We start from the raw sequence: 21,670 nt of genomic DNA, 5'->3' as shown, positions 1-21,670 counted from the left end.
AAAAAGTTAAAAAAGATTAAAGTGATTGCAAAGAACAGGATTTCGTCAGATCTGTCAAAGACTGTTAAATCATTTGCATGCCATAAGAAGGAGCAATACAAATATACTTTATGCTAATTACATTTAATATAATACAAATCACTTTTGAAGAGCCAGAAAATATTGGTTATATAAATGTAATTTTGAACTATGGTGCTGGAGAAGACTCCTGCGAGTCCCTTGGACTGCAAGGCGATCAAACCGGTCAGTCCTAGAGGAGATCAACCCTGGCTGCTCTTTAGAAGGCCAGATCCTAAAGCTAAAACTCAAATGCACGGAGATGGCATTGGTCACGCTGGTGAATGATCTCTGGCGGGCTCGGGAGAGAGGTTGCTCCTCTGTCCTAGTCCTTTTAGACCTCTCAGCGGCTTTTGATACCATCGACCATGGTATCCTGCTGCGACGTCTCAGAGGGTTAGGAGTGGGAGGCACAGTTCTCCAGTGGTTCTCCTCTTACCTTCTGGGACGTTCGCAGTCGGTGTTGGCAGGGGGGCAGAGATCGACCTTGAGACCTCTCATTTGTGGAGTCCCTCAGGGATCGGTTCTCTCGCCTCTCCTGTTCAACATCTACATGAAGCCACTGGGTGAGATCATTCGTGGTTTTGGAGTTGGGTATCACCAATATGCTGATGATACCCAACTTTTTATTTCTACCCCAAACCCCCCCAGCGATGCCCTCGACGTGATGTCCCGTTGCCTGGAGGCGGTCCGGGTCTGGATGGGGAGGAACAGGCTTCGACTCAACCCTGACAAGACTGAATGGCTGTTCGTGCCGGCATCCCGGGAAATTCCGATTATTCCATCATTGGCCATGGGGGGTGAGCTATTACCCCCCGTAGATAGGGCCCACAACTTGGGGGTCCTTCTAGACTCACAGCTCTCTTTGGAAGAGCATATTGGAGCTGTGACTAGGGGGGCCTTTGCCCAGGTTCGCCTGGTGCGCCAGTTGCGGCCCTATCTAGACCGGGATGCCTTGCGCACAGTCACTCATGCGCTCGTGACCTCTCGTCTAGACTACTGTAATGCTCTCTACATGGGGCTGCCCTTGAGGTCCACCCGGAGACTCCAACTTGTGCAGAATGCAGCCGCGCGAGTTGTCTTGGGAGCTTCCCGATACTCCCATGTTACACCTTTGCTCCGCGAGCTGCATTGGCTACCGGTTGCTCTCTGGGTGAGGTTCAAGGTGTTAGTTATGACTTACAAAGCCCTTCATGGCATGGGTCCGGATTACCTACGGCAACACCTGCGGCCGGCGTCAACTTCCCTCCGTCCAGTGCGCTCCCACAGAGAGGGCCTCCTCAGGGTGCCGCCGATTAAAGAATGCCGATTAGTGACCCCCAGGGGGAGAGCGTTCTCTGTGGGCGCGCCAGACCTTTGGAACCGCTTACCGGTTGAGCTCCGGATGGCCCCCGACCTTCGCTCCTTCCGGCGCGATCTCAAAACATTCTTTTTTGAACAAGCTGGCCTGGTCTGACGGGATGGGGTTGGGTTTTTAAAACTAGTTTTAATTTTAATATGGATTGATTTATGGGCATGATGTTTAATGGCTTTTTAATTTTTGTATTCGACTTTTACTGTGTATTGCCCTGTTCACCGCCCTGAGTCCTTCGGGAGAAGGGCGGTATAGAAATCAAATTATTAAATTAAATTAAATTAAATACTTTGGCCACCTAATGAGAAGGAAGGACTCACTGGAGAAGAGCCTAATGCTGGGAAAGATTGAGGGCAAGAGAAGAAGGGGACGACAGAGAATGAGGTGGCTGGATGGAGTCACTGAAGCAGTAGGAGTGAGCTTAAATGGACTCCAGCAGATGGTAGAGGACAGGAAGGCCTGGAGGAACGTTGTCCATAGGGTTGTGATGGGTCGGACACGACTTCGCAGCTAACAACAACAACAACAAAAATAAATGTACCGTATATACTTGAGTATAAGCCGAATTTTTCAGTCCACTTTTTGGGCTGAAAAATTCCACTTCGGCTTATACTCCAGTCAACAAAAAAACTTACCGAGGACTTGTGCGCGGCCGAGGCTTTGGTGCTTCCGGGATCGCGCGCACCTCTCCCAAGCCACCGCCGTCCGGAGACCTGCCGAAGTTTGGGGAGGTTTGGGGAGGTGCGCGCGCACCTCCCCAAACCTCCCCAAACGTCGGCAGGTCTCCGGACCTCCGCGCCCTGCCTGCCTGCTTCTTTCCGCAGCGGAAAGAAGCAGGCAGGCAGGGCGCGGAGGTCCGGAGACCTCCCCAAACCTCCCCAAACGTCGGCAGGTCTCCGGACCTCCGCGGCAGGCAGGGCTGGATCCGTGCTCCACAAGCCTCTGCCGCAAGCCTCTGCCGCCGGCGGTTCCAGCCTCCGCCGGCGGCAGAGGCTTGCGGAGCGCAGATCCAGCCGGTGGCAGAGGCTTGCGGAGCGCGGATCCAGTGGGGGCGAAAAGCCCTTTAGCAGGATTTGCCTGCATGCCGGCGGAGGCTGGATCCGTGCTCTACAAGCCTCTGCCGCCGGCTGGATCTGCGCCCTGCCGCCGGCAGAGGCTTGCGGAGCGCGGATCCAGTGGGGGGGAAAAGCCCTTTAGCAGGATTTGCCTGCATGCCGGCGGAGGGTGGATCCGCGCTCCGCAAGCCTCTGCCGGCGGCAGGGCGCGGATCCAGCCGGCGGCAGAGGCTTGTGGAGCACGGATCCAGCCTCCGCCGGCATGCAGGCAAATCCTGCTAAAGGGCTTTCCCCCCCCACTGGATCCGCGCTCCGCAAGCCTCTGCCGCCGGCTGGATCCGCGCCCTGCCGCCGGCAGAGGCTTGCGGAGCGCGGATCCAGTGGGGGGGAAAAGCCCTTTAGCAGGATTTGCCTGCATGCCGGCGGAGGGTGGATCCGCGCTCCGCAAGCCTCTGCCGGCGGCAGGGCGCGGATCCAGCCGGCGGCAGAGGCTTGTGGAGCACGGATCCACCCTCCGCCGGCATGCAGGCAAATCCTGCTAAAGGGCTTTTCCCCCCCACTGGATCCGCGCTCCGCAAGCCTCTGCCACCGGCTGGATCCGCGCTCCGCAAGCCTCTGCCGCCGGCGGAGGCTGGAACCGCCGGCGGCAGAGGCTTGCGGCAGAGGCTTGCGGAGCGCGGATCCAGCCGCCGGCGACAGAGGCTCGATCCGCCGTTCTGCAAGCCTCCGCCGCCGGTTAATACCCTGTATTCAGCTCTGGGAAGTGGGGGGAAGGGGGAGAGAGGGGGAGTTTGGGAGGAGGGGGAGGGGGAGCTCCACGGTGCAAAAATAAAGCCCTGCCGCTCTTCGCGTTGCTTGCCCGACTGGCTGTCACGGGACCGCACGGATCGCCTCGCTCCCACCGGCAGCTGATTCCTTCGAGTTTGGTCTCGAGCGATTTTGCATTTTCTCCAGTGCTGAAAGCCACTCGGCGGATCCCAGCCTCGGCTTATACTTGAGTCAAGAACTTTTCCCAGTTTTTGGGGGTAAAATTAGGGGTCTCGGCTTATACTCGAGTCGGCTTATGTTCAAGTATATACGGTAATACTAAACTAGTATCCCAAATTCAAAATACCACACTTTTAAAATTCAGTAACTATTGTTTATAGGAATAAATGATAGGAATGCAGCTTTTATATTTTTGAACAGCTTATTAATATTATGGGGGACTGTGGATAGAAAATGTTCCTTCCAAATATTAGGACTAGCAATTAATTTGTAATAGTTTCAAGCTTAAAAAAAAGGAATAACATTCTGTGCATTATTACAGTATTTATTTAGTGTATGGCAATGGTACATTAGCCAGGAGACTACAGTGTTAATACAGAATAGTTGTTTGGCTGTCTAAGACTTCTAGTCCATTCAGTTGATGCTTGCTCACTATCCAGAAGTACATCACAAGGAGTGAACTAGCTCTGCACTCAATACTGTGCATTGAAGACTCTTCTTGAAAATCTGAGTAGTTTATGTGCTAATTTGGCTGACTGTGCTTAACAATGTTTAAACAATGATGCTTTATTATCCGTTTTCATTCGGGGTGGGAAAAAGACACAAGGAATTTCTGTAGACAGAAATGCCTGAATCATTTCCTTCCCCTCAGAGACAAGAGAGATTGGAGAGGAAGGGCTTACAAGAGAGTAAGCAGGCACACAGTGGGGAATACAGAGGGCTGTTTGCATAGTGCACTTATGGCTCCCAACCTGTCAGATGCAAGAAATCAGGAACTGCGGTTGTTGAAATGAGTATCAATTTATTCCATACTATCTCTAAACAAGAATCTAAACTAATAATGGCCAAGGCAAATTGGAAGTAGATAAAAGTCAATAGAATTCAAAGAGGGATGGATTTAGATCTCTTGTGGACATGAAGGGACCCTCAACTGATGAAGCTCTTGAATCCTCTCTCATGCTCAGCTTCATCATTCCTACACAACTCTTCCTGGCTGCTGGTTACACCACATGGCTTTTGATGTGCATTACCAATTTGATGTGTATTATCCATTACTTACTCTCTTGTAATTCCTTCCTTTCCAATCTATCCACTGGGCAAGTTTGGGGCGGGGGGGGGGGAACCACAGATCAGGCATACAGCAATATATACTGACAGTAATGGTGATCACATAACTGAAGAACACTGCAAAGATTGTAAGTGTGGGCATTGGTTGTCAAGTTATTACTTTCAGCATTGTTGTAACTTCAAACAGTTGCTGAACGAGGCAGTTGCTAAGCAAGAATTACCGTTAATACATTTACTCTTAATGGAAATAAGTTTAGCCCCATATGCTGTCTTGTTTTAAATATCAATTAAATATGCATCCGTTCACCTGGATGTTTGAGGCTTAATAACTCCTGTGGGATCAGGCTGATTTTTAATTAAATGTTATTTTAAATTATAGTATTCAGGTGTCTGATGAATGTCAAGACTGTAACTCTAACTCTGATTCCTTTTATCAGATTACTTATTTTTTGAACATTGTTCTGGGCTCCTTTCTGAACTGAATATTATGTAATTGAACAATAAGTAATAATAATATGTACATTATATATTGCCCGTCATATTGAAACCAGTTGCATTCAACCTTTGCTTGGCTCCCCATCTTTGAATCTTTTGGTGGAGAACCAGTGGTCTCATATTTCCTTCAGGTATCTTCTCCCTCTCATTTTGGAATAGGCTCAGATGATTTGCAGGATGAGCTTTTATTCTGATTTCTGATACCATAACTTTTCTTGCATGAATCCATTGGGAATTCAGTAAGTCATGGTTAAATCAGTCATAGCTTAATGATAAGCAGTTTTTACATTCCAATTTATCCTTTTTAAAAAATATTGATTTTATTTTTATTAATTTATTTTCAAACAAATATGCATAAAATAAAAATGAACAGTTCACTGCACTGAAGGAAAAAAAGGACGAAACCTAAGGAAGAAAAACATTAAAAAGAAAAATATTTAACTAAAAATATATTGCAAGTTAATCAGATTTAATAACTTTAAAAGGAAAAAACTACGCTATCAGTGTTCATCAAGCCCCTCCAAAAACATTTTCCAAAGGCAGAGAGTGTTACATTTTCTGCTTAACAGAATATATAATTATCTCAAAAATTGCCAAATCATTACATCTCTGACATCCATCCTTTGAATCATCGTTTGAAATATGTTCCCATCTCCTAAAACATTTGGTTTTTCCCAGTAATTCAACATATTGTACAACATTACTCCAAAAGGAGTCTAAGAAAGAACATTGGAATTGGACTGACCTCAAATATCTTGCAATGGCTAACACAAATAATCATTAGTGGTCGGTTATGTATCATTCAGGTTTTTGGTTTTTTTTATTTGTTAGCTTCTGCTTTTATTATAATACCTAAGGTGAATTTTAGTACCTTTTCATCTGATAGAGATTGTTCAAGGACAAAAAATTAAAGAAAGTCACTTTTGAATTAGCTGTTCTAGAGAATGTTTTGATTTCATTTTGCTTTCATTACCGGCAGAGTTGCCTTGTGGCACTGTGCCTGCTTCCTCCCACTGTATTAGTTATAAGTATCTCTTGAAGGATGTTATCAAATACTTCCTGTCTTCTTAGGCATCAGTTAACACTGACAATATAGATTTCACAGAAGCATTTGAGAAGAACAGCAGCCCAATAAATCTTCTCGACACTATCTGAGAATGATTTAAGACAGTAGGATTAACTCGATAGGCTAGGAAAACACAACTGTGCAACCTCTTTGCCTAAAGTGCATTATTCTTTTGCAGTTTCCATAGATATAAAAGATAAATACATTTTCTCCTGCATGGAAAACGGTAAGATCATCCTAATGGATTTTGAAGTTTCGAGAGTTAATTTTTGAACAGGCAAACCAAATGTTCCTTTTTATGCTGATGACTGAAGCACAAATGCCTGATGCAGACACAACAGTTTTAACTCTGAAATTTATTCTCTGATCAATTTCTAAGTTTTGGACAGGTGTATACTAGCCTCTATATTTTCCTAAACTCTTTGAACTCTTATATCCCTTTCATCCCCTGTAATCTAAGCACATTCAAATACTGGTGCACGTTTTCCACCAACCGCCCAGTCACAAGTGTGAAATCCATTCTAACATTCATTATAGCTTTAATTTTTTCATTTAAATGAAATTCTTCTTTAAAGGCATGAACCATCCTTTATAAGACATGCACCACTATACAGGAATATTCACAGTGTTGTCTATTTTTCAGTGCATTGCTGTACTTTCTGTTTGTTTCTTTGTTTTAACAGGGAAGTAGCTTTTAGAGGGAGTTTATAAAAAAAGAAAAAGAAAAAAAACAATGATTGTCTAAGACTGCTTAACTTCCACTGAGTATCTGATTGCCCAGTTAATCTCTCTTAGCACATTCTGATTGATCTCCTCTTAGAGCAGCTGAAAGTCTCTTTTAAGCATGGCAGACTTTTATAACTACCCAACTGGGGTAAGTGCCAGGCTATTCTAAGAAATAATCCACTCTCCAAACAAGAGAAGTATTTTATGTTGTCAGACCAGGGTTATTGTTTGAGCATGTAATTTGTTCATGTGGTAGAACTCATAACATTTCTGTTAAGTGAGGCAGTAGACTAGTTTTATAGGTTCACCCTTAACTGGATGATGTTCTCTCTGTAGTTACTCATTAAATTTGCACAATGAGCGGCAGTTGTTAAAAGCAATTTTGGGGCCATCTTTGTTCTAATTTTTGTAGAGTTCTACGACATCTGAAATTCAACATTCCAACACTAGAAATGCAGCTTATACAATTCTGTTATCCTTAGCCTTTTATCTGTTCATGCAAAATCGAAACCTTCATCATTCCATAGTCAGCTATACTGTAATGCATACGTTTCTAGATCCAGAGAATAAGAAAATAAAATTCTCAATCAGGCAATCCAGACTATGGTGGCGTAAATAGTAATGGCTCCTGTTACTCAATGCATGTGACACCGCATTGCTCCCAGTATGCTTCTGGGTGCAATTCATAGTACTGGTAGTCACCTTTAAAGCCCTTCTTGGTTTGGGACTGGGTTACTTATGGGACACTCTCTCCCCAATTGTTTCTATTCATCCCATCAGGTCTGACAGAATAGGCATGCTTTGGGTCCCGTCTTTTGGGGAGTGTCATTTGGCAGGACCCAGGAGCAGAGCCTTTTTTTGTCATGGCAACCACTCTCTGGAATATCATCCCTCCAGAGATCTGATGATTGGCCGGAACCTTGCTGGACCTTCTGCAAGGCTTTGAAGACTTGGATCTGTGCTCAAGCTGGGGCCCCTGGGTGTATAATGAAGTACGTTTTCTGGTTGTACTGACTCTATGATGCTTTTTCTCTCAGGTGCTATGCAATTTATGTTTTTGAGTTTGACAGCCGTATAAATCTAATAAAAAGTAAAAAATTAAATATGAAACTTTGTGTTATTGTGGCTAGTGAGTCCACGATCATTACGGAAATCAGCTATTACATTCAGCTTGCATATATATTTCACATAAATTTCTAAAATTTTCTTTTTATCTGTTTGGGATTTATATAGCAAAGAAGACTATCAATTTTGTACATAGCGACTGTGATAACTAGCTTGTGTGTGGGGTCAAGGTATTGACATCAGAGGCATTTCTGAACAAAGATGTTGCAGTTGGTGGGTGGATGGAACTACTGTCAGCTGTTGCATGACCTCGCATAAATAGTATCATCACAACTTTAATCTTTCGGGAGTTCAGAGGTAGTGTGCATATTTCTGTTTAACCCCTGGACGCTTGCCTGCATTCATGACCCTTTAACAATTCCTATTCCTCTGCCCGCCCGTGGCACCTTGGCTCCAAATAGTCTAGGAATAAAGCCAATAGTTGTATACTTCCATTGTATGTACATCTATTGTAAGAAATATAAAACATGCTACTTTTTGCATAATGTATGGAGGAGCTAGATATTATGAAATCATCATTTACTAGTTTGATACTTTAAAATTTACCTTAAGAATTAAGCTTTAAATAATATTGGAGGAAGAAGTACCTGTGCATTCTGGAAATTTATATACTTTGTATTTGGCAGTTTCATATATATGTTTTTCAGGGTCAACCAAACTTACACAGATTTCTACTATTCTGTATAAAAGTTAGTGGTATATATGGGGGCGTAGGGGTTGTCTTTGCATTTAGCCTTAATTCTAAATAAGTCCTATTAACTTTCAGAATAAAGCTATAGCAAATGCTTTTATTCTTGGGGAACCTTTACTACTAATTTAAGCACAAAAGTTTTACAATTTCATTAAGAAGGCATTGATTATAAGAATTTGCTAGCTTAGTAGCAGGATTTGACTGACCCAGCATGTGACTCTCACATATAAACAGGTTTATTGGAATGATTGAAATGCACCATAAAATCTGTCTGTCTGATCCATTGCTTTAGAAATAGAGTCAATAAATGAACCATAATTTTCTTATAAAGTGGATATTTCTAGCTACAGTGTTCTGTTTAAACTGATCTTTCCTGCCAGTATTAACTTCAATAATGAGATCTATCCTGTTTTGAACTCCACTTTGGTGGGGCGAGAAGAACCTCCTAATGAATCAGTGCTACCTGATGAAGTTTTAAAACTTGCATAGTAGTGTTTGTGCTGTGATTCACCAAGACCAAAGAAAAACTTTTAATTCATACATGATTATTGCTAGTATGCCATGATCTTAATAGAACTTTGCAAATATAGAAAGTACAACAAACAGTAAATATTAACATGAAGACTTTACACATTGGTATCCCATTAATGTTTTCAGACCAAAGATAATTTGTGCTTCTTGCCTAATAAATTATTTGTCTAAAATTATTTGTATACTCTACTAGGTTAGACCAAAAACATAAATACATTCCTGTTGATTTTAGTTCAAAATGTACCCCCAAAATAGGACAAAATCCAAACCAAGGAAAGTCCAGCACTATTAAACCTCTCAGCAGCATTTGGTATCACCAATTATGGCATCTTTCTGGAATGTCTATGAAAATTGGGAGTAATGGGAACTATATTATAGTGATTCCACTTTTTTTGGAGTGCCTGTTCCTGTTAGGGGTTTTGTAGCTGGAGAGATTGTCTCCAATGAAGTATAGGAAGATGGAGTTACTATTTGTTCATTGAGGTTCTTTGTCACATGTACTTTTAATAGGTAGTGCTTCCCCTGAAAGAATTGGCCGATGACTTTTCATCATGGTTGGAGGGGAGTGGTCTTTGCCCAGCTTTAGTTGATGTGCCAGTTCTGATTTAGTGGATTAAGAGATTTGGCCATTGTGGAAGGCTGGAAGGCCCATGTTCCTTCCCCTGCATTTGCATCATCAAGCTAACTCAGCTGCCAATCAAACAGCAGCCACCAATCAAACAAGAAGGAATGAAAAAGAGAAGATGGCTGCCTGGGAGCTCTGTCATCACAAGACTTGTGAGAAAAGCTGAATAAACAAAGCCAAAATCCTAGAGCCAAATAAAGAGACAAACTAAATGATAGCCAACTTTGATGACTCTCACTGGGAAGGAAGAGTCATTTATTTCGTTTCCTCTATCATTTACAAATAAACATTCAGAAGAAGAGGCCGAGAATCAAGAATCCTGACCAGAAACAAACAAGCAGAAAAGGTGAATAAAAAATAAATACTGTGACAGGACAGAAATAAAAAAGTAGTAACTAAGAAAGATAAATGGCAAATTTAACTTTGTAAGTTTTCCCTTGATAAAATAACAGTCATCCACTAAGGGAGATTACAACCCAACCAACTGCCAAGTTTCCAATGCTTTGGGCCTATTGAGTCTGGGTCAAACTGGTTACTGGTAGTTCAGAAAAAAGAACGTGCAACAGCCATGATAACTCACACCTTTATCACCGTATGTCTAAATTACTGCAATTAAATACTGCTTAGAAACTGCTGTTGTAAAAATGAGGTGACCTGCACTTTGGCAGATAAGAGGAAAGTCCTACGCTGGCTTCTAGTAGATTTATGGTTGCAATTGAAAGTGCTGATTTTAACATAGAAAGCTCTATATAGCTTTGCACCTGTTTTTTCCCCAAATGGAATCAATTCAACAATATCCCTTTGATTTTGGGAGATGAGGGTGGCAGGATGCTGGAAGCAGTGTTCTCCAATTATAGTCCCTGTTCTATGGAACAGTCTCCTTCCACATGCCAGTTTGACACTAACCTTGGCAGTATTCTGACAACTGGTGAAAATGGAACTGTTGTAAAGAGTTTTGGAGAGAGTAGGCATCTAGATAGGGTGGTTTAGAACATTACTGTTTTTATGAGTTTCACTCATATTACTGTCATTTTTTTCAATAAGTCTGGGGGTTGTAACCATGGCACCATACAGAATTGCTAAATAAATACATGAATGTCCCTACTTTTGAATTAGTAAGCATTCTCTGAAATGCCTAATATGCACAGACTAGTTTCTCCACATTCTTTAAACTACCATGGAGTTCAAAAATAACAATATCAAGACCAGGTAACAAATGCTTTTTTGACTAAATCCAAATCTAAGAATGGATGTGACATTTATCGTTTTTAATGATAAAAGATCTGATATAATAAAAATTTACACAATAAATTACTCAACTAATAAATCTTTTCTCATCAAATTTTCTCAGCAAACTCTGGCCTGTTCCATTTTAACCGCATTGCTAAGTGAGTTCTCAAGTTCAAGTAAAACCAGCAACATTGGATTAAGTATGGAATTCCACGGCAATTGCAAACTAATATTTCAGGTAAGTATGTGTTTCTGTGTTTCCAAGAACAATATGAACAGGGAAAGATCCATGACATTGCAGACATATGGAAGAGAATGATGTAATTCTAATATGCAGAAGGAATTAAATTTCAGGTTAGAAAGTGTGGGGGTGCCTATGTGATAGTAACTCATATATTTCTCTCATATATTTCCACAGCTACTCAGATGAAAGTAATAACATACAATGAATACCATAAGGAAAGGTTGCAAGTACTACCAAGAAAATTATAGAAATAAAAATGGAAGGCTGTCCAGAGAGTAGAATCCTTTCCAAATGATAAGAGCTGTGGTGGCACAGTGGTTAGAAAGCAGTATTGCAGGCTAACTCTGCCCACAGTCAGGAGATTGATCCTGATGGGCTCAAGCCTTCCATTCTTCTGAGGTTGGTAAAATAAGGACCCAGGTGTTTGGAGGCAATATTCTAACACTGTAAACCACTCAGAGTACTGTAAAGCACTATGGAGTGCTATATAACAGAGGTCCCCAACCTTTTGGGCACCAGGGACTGGTTCTGTGGAGAAAGTTTTTTCCGCTTTTGTGTGCTGCCTACATCCCATGAATAGGACTTTGCTTGTTTGTGCAGACCGGTTGCTGGCATGCCACAGACCAGAGGTTGGGTATATAAGTTTAAATGCTACTTCTATAAGAGCTTAGAGGAACACATTTGAATAAATTAAATACAAGCAGACAACAAAAAAAGCATTTGAGCAGCCATACCACTAATGAAGTTTTTAAAAAGCTTGCAATTAAAAACCACAAAACATCTTTACATTCTTTGGAAGCAAAAGGAGTTGACATCATTGGCTGAAATCAAATAACTAGTACCAGATGCTGTCCATCCAAGTGTTTTTAAAGGACTAACATGTGAAATTGCTGATCTCCTAGGAAAAATATGTAGCATTATTCTACTTGTATTAGAGAACTGGAATGGAACTCAGGAATTATCAAGGAAGTTACATGCCAGAAATTTAACATCTGTTTTGAATAAATTTAGAAAGCATGATTAAAGATAGAATTATCTATCATATCAAAGAAAAAAGTAAACAATTGTCTTTTACAAGTAAATCCTGAATCCTGTTATACAGTATTAACTATACCCTGAGTGTCAGCAAAAATATTTATTAGTCACGGAAACATTAGTGGATTTTTCAAAAGCCTTTTGTTAAAACACTCTAAAAATTTCTGGAAAACTTAATGTCATTAATTGGTTGTGTAAAAGGAAAAAATCAACTGCCTATATACACGATTGGTTCATTGATTTGATTTGATTTCACCAAACAACTCTGGGCAGCTCACAATTCAGAAATGTATATTATAATTAAAATCTTTAAAAAATTAAAATAATCAAAACAGTAAAAACCATTTAAACACTGAACAATATTAAAACGTCTTAATTCGAGTACATACAAAGGAAGACATCTGGCCTGTTAACAATATAGGCAGGAGGTGTGGCCCTTGGTTCCCAGGCTTGGGAACATAGCCAGGTCTTTAAAGCTTTACGGAAGGCTAACAGGGTGAAGCCTATAATGTCGGTTTTATATTGTTTGGAACTCTTCAGGAAAAAAAGTGAGTAAATGCACCTCAGTTTGAAGAAGTATAAAGCAATTCACCCTGGGCAAAGACACCTAACTTTACACATGCATTGATGAAACCCGGATATGTATTACTAATAACAAAAAAATGAATTTGTAAATGTTAATATCAATGTAGTGTGTGGCAGCTGTGCAAAAAATATCAGGTGACTTGTATACCTTCCTTATGGGAGAAAAGGCTAGAATATTTGGGACACTTTAATTTGGAAAAACATTACCTCCTAATTGAGCGCAATATGTCTTTGGATACCAATTATAGGAGAGTAATAGTGGGAGCAATTGGTTAACCACCATGAGAAGCAAAGGTTGAAATAAGATGGGTTTTGAACCCATCATGGCTACAATTAAGTTCTTTTGACAAACTACTAAGAGAAGCTTTTGTCATCAGCAAACCTGAATGGTGCGTGATTCAGAACAGAACGGAAGGATGTGCTTCATGCTCAGAGGCAGAGGCATAGCAATGGCAGTGTGTTGCAATGTCACATGAGTAGATTGTGGAATTACACTCCTTTTCCTCTGTGAATTTCCTGTGGGCTTGTAAGATAGGGCATACTGGACTAGATGATCTTTTGATATGATTCATATATGATTAACTAACTTCTCAGATGAAAAAGAATTAAATGTTATTTTAGTAGCAAATGCATGATTTTTGTGTAAAAGATTCAGTCCATGAGGGATGAAGTTAGGTTGATCTGAGAGTTGTAATTGAAATGTTTAACTTGACTTGCATACTGATTTATATTGTGCAAAAATTAAAAAGATTATTAAAACATCTTGTCTTTATTCTGCACAGGAGGACAATCTCCGCCAGATTTTTATGCTCACAGTAGAGGTACTACAGGAATTCAGCCGGCGTGAAAATCTTAATGCTCAGATGTCTTCTGTCTTTCAGCGTTACCTTGCACTAGCGAATCAGGTCTTAAGCTGGAATTTTCTTCCTCCAAATTATATCCTTTTGATTGTTTGTCAAAATTCTGTGATACCTCAGCTTCAGTATGAATCCTATAAAGTAGAAGCAATGTCTTAAATCTAAAGATTAAAATCTGAGCATGCTAGAAGGCTGTCAGGAAGTAGATATAGTGATTATTCCAGTGCGTGTGTGCGTGCATGTGTGTGTGTGTCCGCGCACACATGCACATATATAGAGAGAGTCATGCATTTCTTTATTCTTTTCTCACCCAGGAATGTCTAATCTACTTAAAAATGTTGTTTATTGCACATGAAAAAGCTAGACGCGGTGTAATAAAAATTGGTGGATTTATTAATAGGATAATATGAACATAAATCATATTTATTATTGTTATTATTATTCTGATAAGCAGAGTTATTCTCTAAAGTGTGTCTTTTGATAGCTACATAAAAGCAGACACATTCCTCATAATTTAAACTTCTGAAATAGCCCATTGAGAAAGGTCTGAGGAGATATTAAAAGAGAGGCAGACAGGCAGAGAAAATAGAACAGAAATCATGACTTCTGGTAAATAGCCTATTTTATTGCAAACTGAGAGGGGATAATTTAAAATCTCCCTTCAGATCCCCTTTTCCACGAGTTCCCCAATAAAGAACTTTTACATTAGGCTGCTACCAGTGAGGTTGAACTTCTTGACACCCCTTGTCTATAAGCTGGGAACGTCTTGGCTGCTCTGCCAAAAAATTTCACTTCTGCCTAGCCCAAGAAATTCCCTTGTTATATCAAACTTTAGACTATTATTTTGTTATAAAAATGTACTTATTGGGAAAAGGGAATATAGCATATAGGAAAAAGCAAACAAAGTGAACGCATATCCAGAATTGTGAAGATGATCAACACAAATAGCCTAGGCTGATTAGATGCTTGCTACTTTCTTGAATAAAATCTTGACTGTCAACATATAAACTGTGACAGTTCATAGCTAAAGAGCTAGTTAGAGGTAGCATCTAGATCTCCTGATGGAATATTTATATGCTCCACTTCTCTGTATATTTGTCTCTCTCTTTTGTCTCTTTTTTTTAGCACCATCCTCAGTTCTACAGAACATAGAGGAAAAGTGAAAGCCATTTTCTCTGTGAAGATTGTTTTGTCCAGCAAAACAGAATGCTCAACTATGGATGTTCTGGATCTAGATAGCAAGTAAAAAATTATTTAACAATTGAAGCCATCTTAGTAATTCTTGATATAATTGTAAAGATGCAGTCTATTTTTCCCAAGTTATGACATTATATAAATAGGATTACATGGCTTTTTAAGGGAACAAAAGCTGGATTGTTTTTGTTCTGGCTTCTAACTGTGGGTCCAATTTGTCAGACACTTTAGGGGGCACTGTTGTGCCATATCAAAAGTCTAGAGATTTGTCCTCTTGCTTTATGCCAAAGAAACAGTTCAAGAGCTGGGAAAGTTCCGTAATGTAGAAAAACTACAACATTTGGGATTGTTTAGGACAAAAGACAGTGAAGGGAAAAATAATAGAGGTTTATAAAAAAAACAAGCTTTATGTAGATATTCCCCTAAATTAGGGGAGATTCAAGATCAACAGAACAAAATGCTTTTTCACAAACTACATAATTAAAGTGTGGAATCTGTTGCCAGCAGATGTAATGCCTGTTAATTTGGATGGCTTTAAAAAGGGACAAGACAGGTTCATGAAGGATCCAACCATCAATGGCTAAGGTAAAGGTAAAGGTTCCCCCGCACACGCGTGCTAGTCGTTTCCAACTCTAGGGGCTGGTGCTCATCTCCGTTTCAAAGCCGAAGAGCCAGCGCTTGTCCGAGGACATCTCCGTGGTCATGTGGCCAGCATGACTAGATGCCAAAGGCACACGGAACGCTGTTACCTTCACGTCGTAGTGGTCCCTATTTTTCTACTTGCATTTTTACATGCTTTCGAACTGCTAGGTTGGCAGAAGCTGGGACGAGTAACAGGCGCTCACTCTGTTACGCGGCATTCGGGATTCGACCCGCCAAACTGCTGATCTTCTGATCGACAAGCTCAGCGTCCTAACCCACTGAGCCACCGCGTCCCTTCAATGGCTAGTGATAGTCATTTACTACTTCCTGAATTATAGGCAACATGTCTTATATACAAGGGATACAATGTGGCAAGAGACTATTTCCCTGCAGTTCAGGCTTTATTTTTATTGTTTATTTGTTACATTCATACACGGTTAGTCCGTGACTTACAACAGTTCATTTAGTGACTGTTCAAAGTTACAGCAGCACTGAAAAAATGACATGACCATTTTTCACACTTACGACCATTGCAGCTTCCCATGATCAAAATTCAGATGCATGTCAACTACTACATATTTATGACCATTGCAGTGTCCTGGGGTCAAGTGATCCCCTTTTGCAACTTTCTGACAAACAAAGTCAGTGGGTCATTCACTTAATAACTGTGTTACTAACTTAACAAATACAATGATTCACTAAACAACTGTGGCAAGAAAAGTCGTAAATTGGGCTAACTCACTGAACAAATGTTTCACTTAGCAATGTAAATTTTGGGCCCAGTTGTGATTGTAACTCAAGGACTACCTGTACTACTACCTTTCCTCCAGGAACTCAAGGCCGGATTCATAGTCCTCATTCTTTTTCTTCTCCCCACGGTAACATTCCTCTTAGTTTGGTTGGGCTGAGGGTTGTGTGTGACCCAGAATCACCCATTGGGCTTCCAGGGCTGAAAGTGGACTTGAATTCTGTGCCTTCTCAGTTTTAGTCTAATACTTTAACCACTACACTGCAGCTTGGGTGAATTTCCCAAGTAATCCCTCATTTCATTCATAACTCCTAATTCCTGATTCCATTTCTTCTTTAGAAAACAGATAAATTGAAAGGGAATTTGAGGTGTTATCAGCTTATGCAAGCCTTAATGCTAAACTGCACTGAAAGTATAATGCTGTAACTGTCAAAGTGAAGACTAGAACAAAACAGAACGGAATGGAATGGAATAACAGAGTTGGAAGGGACGTTAGAGGTCTTCTAGTCCAACCCCGTACTTAGGCAGGAAACCCTATACCATTTCTGTCAAATGGTTGTCCATTTTTTTTCTTAAAAACTTCCAGTGTTGGAGCATTCACAGCTTCTGGAGGCAGGTTGTTCCACTGATTAATTGTTCTAACTGTCAGGAAATTCCTCCTTAGTTCTAGGTTGCTTCTCTCCTTGATTAGTTTCCATCCGTTGCTTCTTGTCCTGCCTTCAGGTGCTTTGGAGAATAGCTTGACTCCCTCTAATTTGTGGCAGCCCCTGAGATATTAGAACACTGCTATGATATCACCCCTAGTCCTTCTTATCATTAAACTAGACATGCCCAATTCCAGCAACCGTTCTTTATTTGTTTTAGCCTCCAGTCCCTAGTCATCTTTGTTGCTCTTCTCTGCACTCTTTCTAGAGTCTCAACATCTTTTTTACATCGCAGTGACCAAAACTGGATGCAGTATTCCAAGTGTGGCCTTACCAAGGCATTGTAAAGTGGTATTAACACTTCATGTGATCTTGATTCTATCCCTCTGTTAATGCAGCCTAGAACTGTGTTGGCTTTTTTGGCAGCTGCAGCACAACTTTGGCTTACAGAAAAAGGAGAGAATAAATTTTTCTCCAGCTATTGCTATTACAGGTCTTGTATGTTATTTCTCCTTATTCAAAATTAAAATAGTACTTTCCGCATTTTAAAATTGAATTCCGTGTGTGTGTATCAGCATTTAATATAATGTACTTTAATAGAAAAAATGTATTTACAACTGAGTAATTGACTCTGAGCCATTATTACTAAGCATTTATTATTTTATCATTATTTAATAAGCATTGCCTTTGATGCTTTTCAAAGCAATGAACAGGTTCCATGTGCACAGGAGATTTACTGTCAAATATAAACAGACAAGAAAAGGAGAGGGAAATGGGAAAAAAGGAGAGAGTATTTCATTCACCCTATGTGCTTAACCAAGCAGCAGCTTTAAGAAGAAAGTTGTATTGTGTGTGTGTGTGTGTGTGTGTGTAGATATGAGAAAAGAAGTGCATGTGTGTGTGTGTATGTATGTATGTATAATATAGATATAGATATATATGAGAAAGGAAGTGCATAGAGAAACCAGCAACAGTTTTGGAGTCAGCTATGTGGCCAGTCAGTGCATTGGAAATGGTGAATAATGTTCATTAAAGCTTAAACTATTATATTTATTTTTTAGAATGATTAGTATTCAGTTACAAAACTAATTGAATTCCATTGTTCTGTGTGGCATTGTTCTCTCCCCCCAACCAAACAAAATAAATATCTCAATGTTACATGAGATTCATTAGTATACTCATTTGTCTTTCTTTGTTAACTTTTAAGATCCTCCAATAGCTGAACACGAATATTTAGGCGGATTGATAATTAAACCTGTCTTTCAAATATACTATTTTTACCAGATTTATGTGTAACTTAATGAATAGCAAATCCATATGCATTCTGGACAACTGCCCTACGTTTTAAGTATTTTTAGCTTTGCAACTTTGGAGTAGTACATAATGTAAATTCACAAAATGATATTATGTTTGACATTGATTCTCTATGTATACTAATATCCTTTTTATAGAATTACCTTGTATTATCTGAAACATAACATATGTTTTGTCTTTTAAAGACTGCTCCTATGTAAAGTTATGAGTAAAGAAACTCAATCAAAATTAGTGTGACATGTGTGCATGAGGTTGGGATATAAAGTTCCAGATTTAAACCATGTATCCATTATCCCTGCTGTGAAGTGTGTAGACACTCATGCATATGTGTAATTGATACATTTTTTTAATCTAACAAGAAGCTAAACTCAGTTGAATCCTTTGAAGTATGTAGGATATGCTAGTAGGTTTCAAAGACTTAAATTGCCTTGCAACATCCGATAAAACCATCCCAAAGCATTTTAATATACAAAGCATATTTTGGACAGGTTTGATACCTGTTGAATGTGGTATCATTTTTGTTCCTCGTCTCATTAGAATGATTATTACACGATTGTGCCACTATGGAATGTTTCGTCATTGTGATCAAACTGTTATCTGGCATTCCTAGGGTGTTCTTTTTTGCAGCACAATGTCTTTTATTCCTTGTCCTCATGCATGAATTATGCTGTGTATGTGAAGAGGCTTAAAATTTGTTTCCATTGCATTCTTTCTGAATGGGACCTGTTGTATCAGGGATTTAAAAAAAAAAGAAAGAAGAAGGCCAAATTGGAATGTTGTTGTTGACCTTGACACCAGACAACTAGGCAGACATTATATAGCTATGTTTGAATCCTCACAAAATGTGATGTTAAAGCCAACAGAGTCCTGGCGTGAGACCCTCCTGGACAGCAGAGTGATGGAGCTTTTCTTTACGGTAAGTTCCATTGTTCTCTTTTGCTAGTTTAGTAGCAACAAAACTACAGCTCCCATCACTTCTTTCTCAAATTGTTGTTGGATTTTTCCCCTCTCTTGGATGTGGTAGGAAGACTTCAGGTAAGAGTTGCATAAATCATACTCTATGCTTCACCAGCACAACCAGTTAAACGTTTTAAATCAGTCGGTGTTTGTATTAATTCCTTTGCATTGTGTTCATTTAATTTAATAATGGTTGTGATTTAAACAGAACAGGGTTGTTGGGTATCTTTCAGCTATTTCTTCAGTATTGCTGGTCAAATAAAATTTCTCTAGTTGATTGTAAAAGCAAATTAAACTAAGTCTGCTCTCCTCTTAGGCACTGTGCAAATAGAGTAAAACAAAACTAAAGGGAGCTTAAAGCTGTTTCCCATTTGGCAACTTCCTAATGGATAATGTTTCCATTTAGGAAACCTATGTTTATTCTGGCATGTACCATAAGAGTCCTGCCTGATGCACATGGCTTTTCCTTTGGAATCTTAGTTCTATGTAAGAATTTGTGGCATTTCATGTGAACCAGCCTGTGGTGTTTGAGTTAAGAGCTCTTCGTGAAATGTTCAGTCCAGTCATCTGCAAGTTCAATATGCAGAAGAAGGAAAACCAAATTTAACCACAATCAATATCCAGCAAAGAAAAGATTCAGAAGCAACAACCAAGCATAGCAGAGATAGTGTAACAATCATATTAGGTCTAAAAATTAAGCCAGGGTGAGGAACAAATTGAATAAAATATAAGGAAGTAGTGTAAAACAAGATAAAAGTAATAGGTGTTTAAAAGCTCAGAATCTGTGCTAATTTTAAAAGGTTTTTACTTGTCAAATAGAACTAACATGTAATAAATAATAATTCAGAATACAATAAAATAATAATTAGAATGAATTAAAACTAACAAAACTCCATGTAATATTATTCTAGAATTAATATATTTAATAATATATTATTAAATCTAGAAAACATAGAAATTGCTCCATGTCTCATTTTTACAGTATAAAAATTAATAGGAAATACATCTCCTGTATAGCAATAGCAATACACTTTTTCAACATGATGAGTGTAAATTTTCTCCAGCAAGGTTTGATAATTTTCTATGAATTAATGGAGAGATTGACCAAGTTTTTAGCATTAGACAACTGCCTTAGGTAATCTATTTTTGGAAGATAAACAGCAACTGTTTTCCCCCATAAATTAGAATGAGATAGCTGGAATTTGGGATTATTGCTTCTAAAATAATGGATGTTTTAAAGACTTTTTTAAAAAAATAATGCTTTTATATAGCATGCTAATTTTTTCAAAACGTTTAGTTATGGATATGTAGTTACTTGTAAATTTTTAATCTTGCTCAGGCATTTTCAAAAAAAAATTAAAAAAAAATGCTGGCAGACCACTTAACAGCTGCACACAATATGAACAGCTGTCTAGACAACCAGACAGTTGCTACTGTCAGCTGGGACCTCCTAAAGCAAATAGCTTTTAGGTTTACAGGTTAACCCTTTCTAACATAATTCTTCTTTGGCAAGTCTTCAGGTTAAATTCCTTTGCTTGCTGGTAAAGAAACTATTTTTTTAGATTAGGTATTGTTTTCATGTTTCCCAGTAAACATCAACTCCATATTAATGGAATAAGGTTTAATAATTTCATTTGTACGTTATTCACTGAATTCCAGAATAGCTATGTCCTTCATATGGTTATAAATCCCTCATTTAGAGTGGATTTGCTGCATTTGTAACTCAATTTAAAAAAATATATTTCTTGATTGACGACAAAATCAGTAGTGAATTCAGTTTTTAAAATAATTATATGTGCCTTTCATTATTATCTAGGGAATGTATTCTAGTTAGTAGGTTTTTTGTGAAGCTAAACTTCACATTTTTCTATAAATAAAAATATATAAAGTCTCCATTTTAACAACTATGTATTTTGTTGTAGGTATGACAACTGTACGTTGTATTTTGTTGTAGGTTTTCTATATTTATTAAACACTGTATTGTGAGCAGTTCATAAAGCATGTTAAGCGCATATAATAATGTAATAATAGCAATAAATATTAATTTAGCGTACCTTTAAATTGTGAGACTAGTATTTGTTAGGTTATAATAACCATTTGAAATATTAAATTTGTTTAAACCAGGAGAAAACAGTTATCCCATATTACTTTATAGTAATAAATCCTAAAAGCATATCAGAATATTGAATTCAGAAATTCTATTGTGCATCCAAGGTTGTCTTTTAAAGATTGGTCTCTTGATGCCCACGCTTGCTATAAATATTCAGTCTATAAATGATTGATCTATAGGAAAGATTTATTGTCCATGAGGATCACTTAAGAAGCCTAGTGCCAAAAAGGAGAGCAGTCTTGCAGACAGAAACATTAGGATCAAGACTAAAGAGATTTGGAAAATTATAAGATTTTGGTTCAAAGAAATGTGTTTGGTTTCTTGAGAGTT

General features: G+C 39.1%; 1 protein-coding gene across 1 annotated transcript in view; it reads left to right on the top strand.

Annotated features, from left to right (window-relative positions):
- XPO4 (exportin 4) overlaps positions 1-21,670 on the top strand; it is an 81,881-nt gene that overhangs the window by 24,841 nt on the left and 35,370 nt on the right. The window contains exons 5-7 of the mRNA XM_081326283.1: positions 11,132-11,248; positions 13,657-13,828; positions 19,080-19,189. Of these exons, the coding sequence (XP_081182409.1) occupies positions 11,132-11,248; positions 13,657-13,828; positions 19,080-19,189 (399 nt within the window). The remainder of the gene's footprint in view (positions 1-11,131; positions 11,249-13,656; positions 13,829-19,079; positions 19,190-21,670) is intronic.

This window comes from Vipera berus (genome assembly GCF_964194415.1).
Source record: "Vipera berus genome assembly, chromosome: 4".
Classification (NCBI taxonomy): domain Eukaryota; kingdom Metazoa; phylum Chordata; class Lepidosauria; order Squamata; family Viperidae; genus Vipera; species Vipera berus.
The sequence above is the reverse complement of the archived record's forward strand: the minus strand, read 5'-3'. Positions and strand labels throughout refer to the sequence as shown.